This window comes from Scheffersomyces amazonensis (genome assembly GCF_036850825.1).
Source record: "Scheffersomyces amazonensis strain UFMG-HMD-26.3 chromosome Unknown RJT21scaffold_3, whole genome shotgun sequence".
In the NCBI taxonomy this organism is placed as follows: Eukaryota; Fungi; Ascomycota; class Pichiomycetes; order Serinales; family Debaryomycetaceae; genus Scheffersomyces; species Scheffersomyces amazonensis.
Window position 1 is genome coordinate 771,553 of NW_027042743.1, and position 12,392 is coordinate 783,944.

Sequence of the window (12,392 nt, forward strand, 5' to 3'; positions counted from 1 at the left end):
ACACGTTAATGTCCCTCATGATAATCCCTTAAATGCAAAACTACTCAAGTTTTGTACAGGACCCCCACCCTTAGAAGAGCGATAATCTCGAGTTGTAGTTGGAGTTGCAGTTTGTTGAGTTGATAATACTGATGAAGATGTACTATTTTTACCTCCCGCACTACCAGAAGTTGATTCACGAGGTTCTAATTCTAAAGATATTTGATATTGTTCTTCCACACTTGGACATTTATCAAACCATCCATCTAAATATTTTTGAATTTCTACTACACTTTGAAAATTATAACCAGTAGTTTTAAATCGATCAATTCCACTAACAATTTCAAAAGTTTTAGCACGTTTAGCAAAATTAATCATTCTAGTACGATTTAATAAATTATCTGGATTACCATGATAAACAAATGTTAAATCACTTAAAAAGACTCCAAAAAATGGTACACAAGGTTCACTACCAATAAATTTTAAAACATCACGATATTCATTAAAATTTCTCAGAGAATTCATTAATTTATTCATATTTTGTAAATGACTTAATGAATCAGTATTAACATATTTCCAAGTTTTCTTTAATCTATGAATTGGTGATGAATATAATGCTGATATAATAGCTGTCATTGAAGAAAAATTATTATATTGACGACACTTTTCTGCTACTTGAACAAAATATCGAATAATTTGTACTCTTCTTTTGGCATCATTCTTTCTTAAAATCATATAAGCGACATAATTAGTTAATTGATTTGATGCTTTAATAAAACTTTGAATATTTTGAATAGTTTCAGTTAATCCTGATTTATTCCCCCAAACTTTAGTTAAACATGCAAATTTAGTTATTTTAGAATATAAACTAAATTCTCGTATAGTTAATTGTCGAGCTAATTCAACATAATCAATATCTAATAATTTCATCTTTTTAGAAATTAATGATCCTTTAACTAATGGAGCTGGAGCTTTGGTAGTAGGTATAACTGGTTGTCTTTCAATATAAACCATTTCTCCTCGAAGTAATCTAACTAAATCATTAGTTAATTGTTTCCCAATTGAATAACTTTGAACTACTGGAGTTTGACTAAAGCCTAACCATTTTCTTAATATAGTTTCATTATAATAAGATCTTGACCAATGCTTTTCAATTAATAATTTCATTATATTCATAACTCGAATTCTTATAGGATTTTGCTTTTTAGTAATCCATGTATTATATTCTTCATAACTTAAACCTTCTGGAGCTTCAATATTAAATCGATTAATTAATAATCCAATTAATTCTCCTAATGACATCATCGTGGGGAAAGTAAATAAAAATGCTGAATTAAAATTACTATCAAATAAATCATGATGAGTTAAATGAGCAATTAGTGCTTCTTTTGTTCCACCTTTAATATTCCCCTTTAAATCTAATAATAAATCAAATTCTTCATCACCTTCAAGATACCATGGTAAATCTTTTGCCTTTTTATGACCTCCACTATAATAAGAATGATCATCTGATTTATCACTTAAGATAGTATTATTTCTTTCAATTACTAATAATTGAACATTAAAATCATCATGCATAACTCGAGTAGCATAATTTAAAATAGTTTCTCTTTCATCAATTAATTGTTGAACAAGAGTTAATAATGATTGAAAAAATTTACTACCATCAGATAAATATGATAACATTAAAGTATCAGGATTTACTGAGATTGCATCACCTTTAGTTTGATTAATTTTATTTAATAATACATTAGTTAATAATAATGAAGCCTTTTCTGTGGGATGTTTTAAAATTTCTCGATCATAAAATAATGGATCTTCATTTCTTAAACCTTTAAATACTTCAGGATCTTCTAAAGTTAAAGTTTGAGTAGCCATAATAATCTTTAAGATTAAATTATGAAATTCTTGTTTTAATTGAAAGAATTCTAATACTACCGGATAATCAAAAGTTAAATTAGATGATGATTCAATTTCTAATTTCTTTTGGGTTTGGGTTTGGTTTTCATTACTATTACCATCTTTAGTATTAGTATTAGTATTAGTATTAGTATTACTATTAATACTAGAAGATTTATTTATTAACTCTTCATTAATCTTTTCAATATCATTTTCTTCATTAGATGAATACCTTTTGATTAAACAAAACACAGTAAAATCAAATGATTCAATTAAATCAATCATTGAACTAGCATAATATAAATATTTATAAATTAATCTTAAAATTTGAGTATTTCTATCATTTTTTAAGATAGTATTATAATATAAATTTTGAGTTTCAGGATTTAAAAATTGACAAGTTTCTTGACTTAATTTATTCATTTCTTCCAGATAATGATATAATGAATCATAAGCTTGATGATCAATTATTACTTTAGAATGATATTTATTCTTTAAATCATCTCCACTAACATTTAATATAGGATTATTAGTTGTAAAAAATGGATTACACCAATTACCTCCATTAAATTCATCAGTTATAAATCTGGGATAAGTTTGAGGTAAAATATCATATCTATCTTCACCTTCATCTTCTGAAGCATCTGATGAATCATAATCTGATCTTCGAATTACTTTATCTTTACTTAATTTAATCATAATCTTAATTAATCCATTCATATTTAATCGTAAATTTTCAATTTCATATTCAATATGTTGAAAATATCCAATAAATTCTCGAGGACTAGTACTACTATTATTATTATCAAATGAAATTCCTGGAGACATGGAATTAACGGTATCTTGAGACAGTTGACGTATAGTTGATACTGAAGAAACATTTGATTGATAAGAATTCCCCGGCTTTGTACTAGTAGACTTATTTAATTTAAAAATATCAAAACTAAATAATTGACCTTCAGATGTGGCTTGCGAATGATGCATAACACTTAAATGTAATATACCATTAATATAAATTTGAGCAAATGAACTAGCAATTCTTTTTAATTTCCGTCTAGCTGATTTTTCATATTTTGTATCCATAAAATCTTCTTGATTTAATCTTGAAGCTGCAAAAACAATGGATATAATTTTATTTAATCGAGAGAAATGAGTACTGAATAATTGCTTATTATGATCTTTTAAAGATTTTAAAGATAAATCCAATAAATAATTAAATTGTTGTTTTAAATCACTCCATTTTGATAAATCTTGAGGATGCAGATAAAATAAATGTTCAACCGCAAAGAATGGTTTAGAAAAATGATGATATGATGAAGCTCCTGAACTTTGAGACATTGATGATGCATTAGAATCTCTCTTTAATGGATCAAAACTTGTAGTTGAATCACCTCTAGAATCTAATATTCCTGTCAGAGTATCTGAATTCCGATGATCTGATTCAACTGGAATTATCAGATTATTTGTTAATGATTCTTCACTTGGAATAGCAATTTTAGGGGGGAAATCTCCTACTTCAAAGGGGACTTGAGGTATAGATTCACAATAAATATCTAATTGTTCACAATAAAATACATAATCTCCATTAGTTGTACATCTTGGAATCCATAATAATAATTTCTTATTATCTTGTTTATATTTCTTTGATAAATTCTCGGCTTCTTCAATATCAGTTAATACTATAGATCCATCTATTAAATCTCCTGGTGTAATAGTATTTGAAATTGAAGGATGTTGATGAATTGATGAAGATATAGTACTTACAGATGCTTGATGTTGAGGACTTTGAGGAGTATTTGTATTTGTATTTGTATTTGTATTATTAGTATTGGATAATAATTTAGAATCTGATGGAATACTAGTTTCAGAACTAGCAAAACTAACTACCGAATTCTTTCTAGTACTATTTGTTGGAGTATTCTTTTCTGAATCTATAAGATTCTTTTGTAATAAATTTGCAAAAGTTGGTATTAATACATTAGCTGCCGTATTTGCAGCCGTTATTGAATCCAATTCTTTATTACTTTTTAATTTATTTAATACCGGTTGAACATAATTAACCGATCTTACATAATTATGAGGAAACCAGCCTCTTTGTAATTCTCCAGTATTGGTAATTATAACTCCATCCCACCATCCACTATCAGATTTTGATAATACATAAATTGTATCACCTAAATTTAATGGTAAATGTGAAGGTTGAGTTCCAGGAAATTCATATAATGCTATAACTGTATCTAAATGTTTTATTGGTTGATCAACTCGAACTTTATTATCTTGAGGTGATATAACATCGGGAGCAATTTCATCCATATACTGCGACATTATTTATTTTAAACTACACACACCTCTCTAATTTGGTTACGCAATTGATTTGAAACCGGTTCAATTCTCTGATAACGTGACTCACAAACAACTCTCACGTACACTCACACTGATTTGTACGAATTGAGTTGTGGTTTAACTGGTGTTGTTATAGAGGGTTGACTCAATAAAGTAAAAATAAAAAAAAATGAGTATGAGTATCTTCTCGGGCCAACCTGTAAAAATGTAGGATCGGGACCGAAAACTTACAGTTTACGAGATTACGGTTTATGTATGGAAGCTGTCATTACTATCTTTAGTAATGAGTGTGGAATGTGGAGAATGGAGAAATACTACTAAAGTAGTAAAGTAAAGTAGTATAATAACACAGTAGTGTAGTATTACAATAGAGTACGATTTAGGTACAAATAGTGAACAATGAATAGTGTGCTAAAGTAGATGGTTAACTAATAGGTAGTAGATACAGTTAGCAGTAAATTGAAGTTTAAATTATCTAATAAACCAGAACAGAATATTGTAATGTTACAACAGGTTACATCACTAGCCTCGATTTAGTGGGTCAGAAGACTACTTTGATACACTTTGTGTTTGTAAGTGCCTTTTACACTTTAAAGAATCAAATGGGGCAAGTCCTTGCAACTGGGTGCCTTTGTGTCACCAATCAAATGGTCTCGCCTGCTGTAGTTCATTAACACTGAATAGTATGTTAACCATTAACCATTAACAATTAACAATTAACCATTAACAGTTGACAATTAACTATTAGATCTAATAATCTAATACTGTCACTTATATTACATACATAATATTCAATTGAATTGACCCACTGATATCCCCATTCTGATAATAGTTCATTAATTTAGACGGAGTTCGCAAGTCAACTCCGAGTTATTACAGTGACAATTATCCGAAGTTTAATACCTCAGTAAATCACCTGCTCTAAATCACATCATATTTTTGATCAACGATTCTGACCTGTTCTCGAAGGCTTACGTAACTTTAAAGCTTTCGGTTACAACGGGCAAATAACTCCTTGACATCCCCTCCTCCTTTCCAATTAGTCACGTGCGCGATTCTCTCCACGTCACCGCAACTCTTTAGGGTAGGCTGTATGCAGCACGCTTGCCTAATTGGGAGGTGAGAATAACCATCACCAGATGAGCTTGGGAGATTAATAATAATCTTTGTCCTTACTGTGGTACAGTATTTCCCAGACGAATGTCGCACCTGTGGTATCCGAAAGACATTCTATTGGTAAGTATTTCTTCCCGAAGGCAAATTTCTTTCGCAAGTTATTTCTAACATACTTTAAAGCTAAATAAATCTTACTACACAAATCAATTGAAAATGAATTCAGCAATTGGCTGAAACGAGAATTCAAAATCGCCGTTTAAACAATTTCGGACTACCTCAGTATGAAAATACTCTATACATTTCACTCTCTGATGGTAAGAATTACCACCAATGAGGCAAAAGTCCAAGAATATAGATTTGCTATTGTGTCGCTTATTATGCTCGCAAAAGCCCCAAATAGCCTTTAAGAAGTAACAAATCATAAACCATATTTTTAAGCATTGTTCTACTCTTTGTGAATTGAAGAATTTACGTGAAAAGCTTAGTACTAGTAAAATGTCAGCAACTTTATATTATTGGTGAATTATATAAGATGGATATAATTATATATTGGTAGCGCGCAAGTATCCTGTTTTTTTATGGTTCAAGAAGATTTTATTTATTCGAAGGGCTTAAGCCTAACATAATAGCCCCAGTCCGAATGAATCTAGCTTGAATCACTAGATAAATAATACTTAAACCCTTCTTATATGGAGCAAATCTATAGATGAAGATGTAAGGAATGAAAGTTAAAAGTGAAACTAAGACGAAGAATTGTAGATCGGATCCCATAGTTAATATTGCTTATGTTGTGAGAGATATTTAAGATATAGTAAGGGAAAATATGTTGGATTAAGTATCATTTTAAATAAGTTATAAAAGCGCAATAATTTCTTTAAGGTTCACTTCAATGTTTCACTGATAGTGTCTAAGTTTTGTGTAAAGTGAAGTTAAATATAGTATTAGGGTATTCCTTCTATTGGAACAGTACCGTGCCCTTTAATTCCAGTTTCAGCTAATTTATGGATTTACATTAGACGCATTTATTTCTATTCATGATTGCTTAGTTTGGGGTAATTACACATATGTAGTATGATTTATTCAACTTACATAGTATAAAAATAGTAAATTTAGTTTGTCGCTAACGCTTGCGAAAAGTAATCTGTAAGGAAGAAATATACGCCTGTAACTTAGGGGTCATTCGGATATCACAGGTGCGACATTTAATATTGCAAATACTGAAGTAAATATTTTTAGTGGCATGATCAAAGTTATTAGACAGATGGTATTCTGCACACTTTTTTAAAATAATTGCTATGTAGGGGACTTGGAAATTTAAAGAGGGGAGCCATGTGGTTATGGGAGAATTTATTTGTTAGTGTGTGGGTGCAATTTTTCTAACTGGTGATGGTCCATCACCTAATGTCCATCACTAGCATATTCCAACAAAGGATTAATGTGTTGATATAAATATTTGTAGATATTTCTCTTAAATAGATTTTAATAATACTTTTCAATTCTTTTATTTCTTTCTTTCTTTTATTATTCATTAAGTATTCATATACAATTGAATATATATTATAAGTAATATCCCTTAAAAATCCCTCATAATGGTTAAAGTCGCTATCAATGGTTTCGGTCGTATTGGTCGTTTAGTTTTAAGAATTGCCTTAGAAAGACCAGACATTCAAGTTGTTGCTGTCAATGATCCTTTCATTGCTGCTGATTATGCTGCTTATATGTTTAAATATGATTCTACTCATGGTAGATATAAGGGTACTGTTGAAGCTGAAGGTGAATATTTAGTCATTAATGGTAAGAAAATTAAAGTTTTCCAATTTAAGGACCCATCTGAAATTCCATGGGGTGCCAATGGTGTTGAATACGTTATTGAATCAACTGGTATTTTCACTAAATTAGCTGGTGCTCAAAAGCATATTGATGCTGGTGCAAAGAAGGTTATCATTACTGCTCCATCTGCTGATGCTCCAATGTTTGTTGTTGGTGTTAATGAAACAAAGATTACTCCAGATTTAACTATTATCTCAAATGCTTCTTGTACTACTAATTGTTTAGCTCCATTAGCTAAAGTTATTAACGATGAATTTGGTATTAAAGAAGGTTTAATGACAACTGTTCACTCTATTACTGCTACTCAAAAGACTGTTGATGGTCCATCCCACAAGGATTGGAGAGGAGGTAGAACTGCTTCTGGTAACATTATTCCATCCTCTACTGGTGCTGCCAAGGCTGTTGGTAAAGTTATTCCAGAATTGAATGGTAAATTAACTGGTTTATCTTTAAGAGTTCCAACCACCGATGTCTCTGTTGTTGACTTGACTGTTAACTTAGGTAGAGCCACTTCTTATGAAGAAATTAAGGCTGTTGTGAAAAAGGCAGCTGAAGGTCCATTAAAGGGTGTTTTAGGTTACACTGAAGATGATGTTGTATCAACTGATTTCTTATCTTCTACTTACTCCTCAGTCTTTGATGCCAAAGCCGGTATCTTATTATCTCCAACTTTTGTTAAGTTGATCTCCTGGTATGATAATGAATATGGTTACTCCACCAGAGTTGTAGACTTAGTGGAATATGTTGCTAAATTATAAATGTAACAAATAGGATCCTTTTCTATAGTACATATGATTTGATGTTTCAAAGTTTCTTCTCTATTTTTTATCTAATTAAAATCTATAAATTTATACCACTTTTGTGAGTGATTAACGACAATAAACTAATTGACTATCTACAGCTTTTGTGAATTATGTAGTTAAGCTGTTGTTTAGTGTTTTGCAACTATTATACTAAAAGTAAAAGTATATGCTCTAATAGGAAAGTCCTGCACAACATCTACACACAAAAATCAAAAACATCCAAACATCCAAAATTACCTAAACTATCACCAATTACATGACGACCGTCAGACTATTAGCATTCACATCAATTGTATCCACATCCATAGTGGATTATTTATACAAACATGTCCATATTCTTTAAGGCTCCTCTAGATATAGATATAAGACTAGATAATGAAGATTCTCGAAAACATGTAGAAGTAAAGACTCCTCATGGTAGAATGGAGAAATTACCAATTTATAAAGATGGAGAATCGGTTAAGGGTCAAGTAACTATTCGTACAAAAGAAGGTAGAAAAATTGAACATTTAGGGGTTAAAGTTCAATTATTTGGATCTATAGAAACTAATATTGATGGATTAATAACTTCAGAATTCTTATCAATGGCTACGGAATTAGCATCACCATCTATTTTAACTCATCCTGAAACTTATCCATTTGAATTTAAGAATGTTGAAAAACAATATGAAAGTTATCGGGGAAAGAATGCTAGATTACGATATTATTTGAAGGTAGTAGTTTCTAGAAAGTCTTCATCCGAAATCACTCGAGAAAAGGAATTGTGGGTATTCCAATATATAACACCACCTTCAACTCCAAATGCCACTTCTACTACAACAAATGTAATTTCCAATAAAGCTCATACTCATCATCATAATACTAGAGGTGCCGATTCTAATTCCAATTCATCACCTCCCGCTACTCCATCTAAGGAAGGACATCAGACGGTTAAAATGGATGTAGGGATTGAAGATTGTTTACATATTGAATTTGAATATCTGAAATCGCGGTTTTCTTTAAAAGATGTGATTATAGGTCGTATATACTTTTTATTAGTAAGACTTAAGATCAAACATATGGAATTATCTTTAATTAGAAGAGAAACAGTTGGATCAGCTCCAAATCAAATAACAGATAGTGAAACAGTAGTAAGATTTGAAATTATGGATGGAGCTCCTGTAAAAGGTGAAACAATTCCTATAAGATTATTTTTAGGTGGTTATGATTTAACTCCAACTTATAGAGATGTCAATAAGAAATTTTCAACTAGAACTTATCTTTCATTGGTTCTAATAGATGAAGATGCCAGACGATACTTTAAACAATCAGAAATAATTCTTTATAGAGATCAATAACTTAACTTAACTTAACTTAGCTGGTATAGTAGTTCTCTCATTTTAAATAATATACAAAAGTGTTGTCGCGGCGCTATCAGTGGGTATTCTCGGCTAGAAAAAAACTATTAGATCCCCCATATCAAAAGTGCCCTTCGCTAACTCTTACTAGGACTTAAACCACTCCCACTATTGACTAGGTGACTAGTAATTTGGACTTGTATACATTGCTGATGATATAGCAGAAAATTAAAATTGTTATCTCACTAAATTTCCTTCTGTCTGATAACATATATAATGAATCTGTCAAGACTGCAAGCGATAGCGAATTCGAATTCGAATTCGAATTCGAATTCGCCATCAGCAATGAATTCGAGTTTAAGTTTAACTAACCCTTCACCTTCATCTTCACCTACACCTCCACTAGTAGGATTAGTATATAAACGACTGATAATATATAGTGAACTGGGAATTCTGATGATTAGTGATGAAGAATCTAAACTACTGTCATCTAGTAATATAAGTAGTCATAAAGCTACATCATTATCAGCCGCCGGTATACGAGCCTTAATATATCAATTACAAGCATTATATCTTCGAACTCCAGTAAAATTATTTCGACCTTCACGATTTGATTATTTAGCTTATGTAAGAGAATTAGCTCATAAACATAATAATATTAAAGAAAAACCTTATAGATTTAGTACTCATTCATCATTAGGAATGTTAATTACTGTAGCTAAAAAGGAAGGATTTAGATTTATACCAGATCAAGTTTTACCTCCATTAATAGCAAATTCACTTACCGGATTAATATTATATGGAACTTATTTAACAGCTTTAGATCATTATAATGGATCACATTTTCAAACTAATAAACGTCATGATTTTAATTATTATTCTCCAATTGATACTTGGAAAGCAGGATTTTTAGCTGGTTCTATTCAATCTTTAGCAGCTGCACCAGTTGATGCAATTTATACGAGACTGAATGTGGCAGAATTATTAAATGGTAAAAATCAAAACCTTTGGGTTTATGGTATAAATAAATTAAAAGAAGTTGGATTAGTTGGAGTATTTGCTGGTTATTCATTTTCATTTATTAAAGAAAGTTTAGGATTTGCCTTTTATTTTTCAACTTTTGAAATAGTTAAAACTCAAGGTTATAATTGGACTTATAAAGCCGTTGTTGCTTATAGAAGATCTAAAGAAAAAATTGTTGAAAAAATTGCAACCATTACAAAAATGGATGAAGAAAAAGTTGATGAAAAGTTATTACAATTTGAAAGGAATAGAACGGCTAAAATATTAAAATCTTCATTTATATTATTAGCAGGAGCATCGGCTGCATTTTCTTTATTAGCTATACAATATCCAATTACAAAAATTCAAAAACTTCATCTTTCTCGATTAGAAGCTTTAGATATTTATAATCAAGCTGCTAATATAAGTAGAAGACCTTTAATTAAATTATATTATCATTCATATATTGATACTTATCATCAAATACTTAAAATCAAGTATAAATCCAAATCATCATATTTCAATCTTGCTTATAAAGGATTTGTAAGAAATGCTCTTAGTACAATCCCAGCAACTTCTATAGGATTGTTGGTATTTGAAATTATGAGAACTAGATTATCTGATAATTTCGAAGATTATACAGTACTAGAGCCATAGAAATCATTATCATGTAAATAGTCTATTTATTATTTATTTATTTATTTATTATTTCTTTCTTTTAGGTGTGTGTATATAGAAACTCAATTTATAATTGGCCAGTCTTTTTTAAGTAAGCATTCCATCCAGCTTCTCTATATCTTTGCCCTTCAACATCAGGATCTCTACCTTTACCAAATAAACCTCTACCAACAATAATTATATCAGTACCAGTTGAAATAACTTCATCAACGGTTCTATATTGTTGACCTAATGCATCACCTTTATCATCTAATCCAACACCAGGAGTCATAACAATCCAATCAAATCCTTCATCAGCACCTCCCATATCTCTTTGAGCAATAAATCCAATAACAAATTCTTTATCAGTCTTGGCAATTTCAATAGTCTTTTCAGTATATTCACCATAAGCTAAAGAACCCTTTGAAGATAATTCTGCCAACATTAATAAACCTCTTGGTTCATTAGTAGTTTCTTTAGCAGCCTCTTTTAATCCTTTAACTATCCCAGCTCCAGTTATACCATGAGCATTAGTAATATCTGACCATTGAGCTATTTTATATACTCCACTAGAATATTGAGATTTAACAGTATTACCAATATCAGCGAATTTTCGATCTTCAAAAATCATAAAATTATGTTTTTTAGATAATTCTAATAATGGTTGAATGGTTCCTTCATATGAGAAATCATCTATTATATCAATATGAGTTTTAACTAAACAAATATATGGACCTAATTTATCAATTAAGGTAAGAAATTCATTGGTAGTATTAACATCGACTGAAGCACATAAGTTGGTCTTTTTAGTGTCCATTAATTTGAAAAGACGTTGTGCGACTGGAGAGGCGTGTGCATGAGCTCTGGCGGTATAAGTTTGAGTATTAACCATATTGGTGGTGGAGGTAGTGGTGGTGGTGGTGGTGGTGGTGGTGAATTTTTCACTAGTGGTAATTTTTTGCGATGAGAGTAGACAGATAGTGGAGAGCAGAGAGAGTAGAGAGTAGAGAGTAGACAATTAGTGGATATATGCGAGTGTAGGAAAAGACAGTAGACAGCAGAGTAGACAGCAGAGTAGAGATATAGTAGAGATAGCGACAGTATATAGTGACAGTAGATAGAGAGTCTTACGAGTAGATAACGTACAAGATACAGTAGCAGACATGCATCTACGATAGTATACAGTGTTTTCACTTTTTATTCATACCTCGGACCGGAATTGCTAAAAAAAAGTGGCATATATAATACAGTGATTTCTCTAATTGAATTGATCAATATACTTTACCTCTAGTGTGATATACATGGTGTTGTTATTTCAGTTTTACTGAGCGCAAATGCGACGATTATTCCTACGGACTATCTGGATCGATTTTCTCCAGTTCTTTCACAAGTGCAGCAGTTGTCCTACCAGCATGACCAAAGACAA

At 30.7% G+C, this 12,392-nt stretch overlaps 6 protein-coding genes across 6 annotated transcripts; 3 read left to right on the forward strand and 3 right to left on the reverse strand. All coding sequences in view use genetic code 12, as the record gives it.

The window, feature by feature from the left end:
- Positions 1-15: 15 nt before the first annotated feature.
- On the reverse strand, positions 16-4,203 carry CSC25 (Ras family guanine nucleotide exchange factor; the record flags this gene model as incomplete). The annotated part of the gene is made up of 2 exons (XM_064885428.1): positions 16-1,990; positions 2,066-4,203. The coding sequence occupies 2 exons, from the start codon at positions 4,201-4,203 to the stop codon at positions 16-18; spliced, it is 4,113 nt and encodes a 1,370-aa protein (XP_064738435.1).
- A 1,642-nt stretch (positions 4,204-5,845) lies between these two features.
- On the reverse strand, positions 5,846-6,142 carry RJT21DRAFT_33353 (uncharacterized protein). Its single transcript, XM_064884177.1, has one exon. It carries the CDS (start codon positions 6,106-6,108, stop codon positions 5,932-5,934), a length of 177 nt encoding a protein of 58 aa, XP_064738436.1. The 5' UTR covers positions 6,109-6,142; the 3' UTR covers positions 5,846-5,931.
- A 686-nt stretch (positions 6,143-6,828) lies between these two features.
- On the forward strand, positions 6,829-8,067 carry RJT21DRAFT_120235 (type I glyceraldehyde-3-phosphate dehydrogenase). Its single transcript, XM_064881654.1, has one exon. The coding sequence runs from the start codon at positions 6,927-6,929 to the stop codon at positions 7,923-7,925; it is 999 nt and encodes a 332-aa protein (XP_064738437.1). The 5' UTR covers positions 6,829-6,926; the 3' UTR covers positions 7,926-8,067.
- PEP8 (retromer subunit) lies at positions 7,981-9,636 on the forward strand. The gene has a single exon (XM_064881655.1). It carries the CDS (start codon positions 8,297-8,299, stop codon positions 9,305-9,307), a length of 1,011 nt encoding a protein of 336 aa, XP_064738438.1. The 5' UTR covers positions 7,981-8,296; the 3' UTR covers positions 9,308-9,636.
- A 127-nt stretch (positions 9,637-9,763) lies between these two features.
- On the forward strand, positions 9,764-10,966 carry RJT21DRAFT_130428 (uncharacterized protein; the record flags this gene model as incomplete). The annotated part of the gene is made up of 1 exon (XM_064883004.1): positions 9,764-10,966. The coding sequence occupies one exon, from the start codon at positions 9,764-9,766 to the stop codon at positions 10,964-10,966; it is 1,203 nt and encodes a 400-aa protein (XP_064738439.1).
- On the reverse strand, positions 10,868-11,870 carry URA3 (orotidine-5'-phosphate decarboxylase). The gene has a single exon (XM_064881656.1). The coding sequence runs from the start codon at positions 11,856-11,858 to the stop codon at positions 11,055-11,057; it is 804 nt and encodes a 267-aa protein (XP_064738440.1). The 5' UTR covers positions 11,859-11,870; the 3' UTR covers positions 10,868-11,054.
- Between the last annotated feature and the right edge of the window lie 522 nt (positions 11,871-12,392).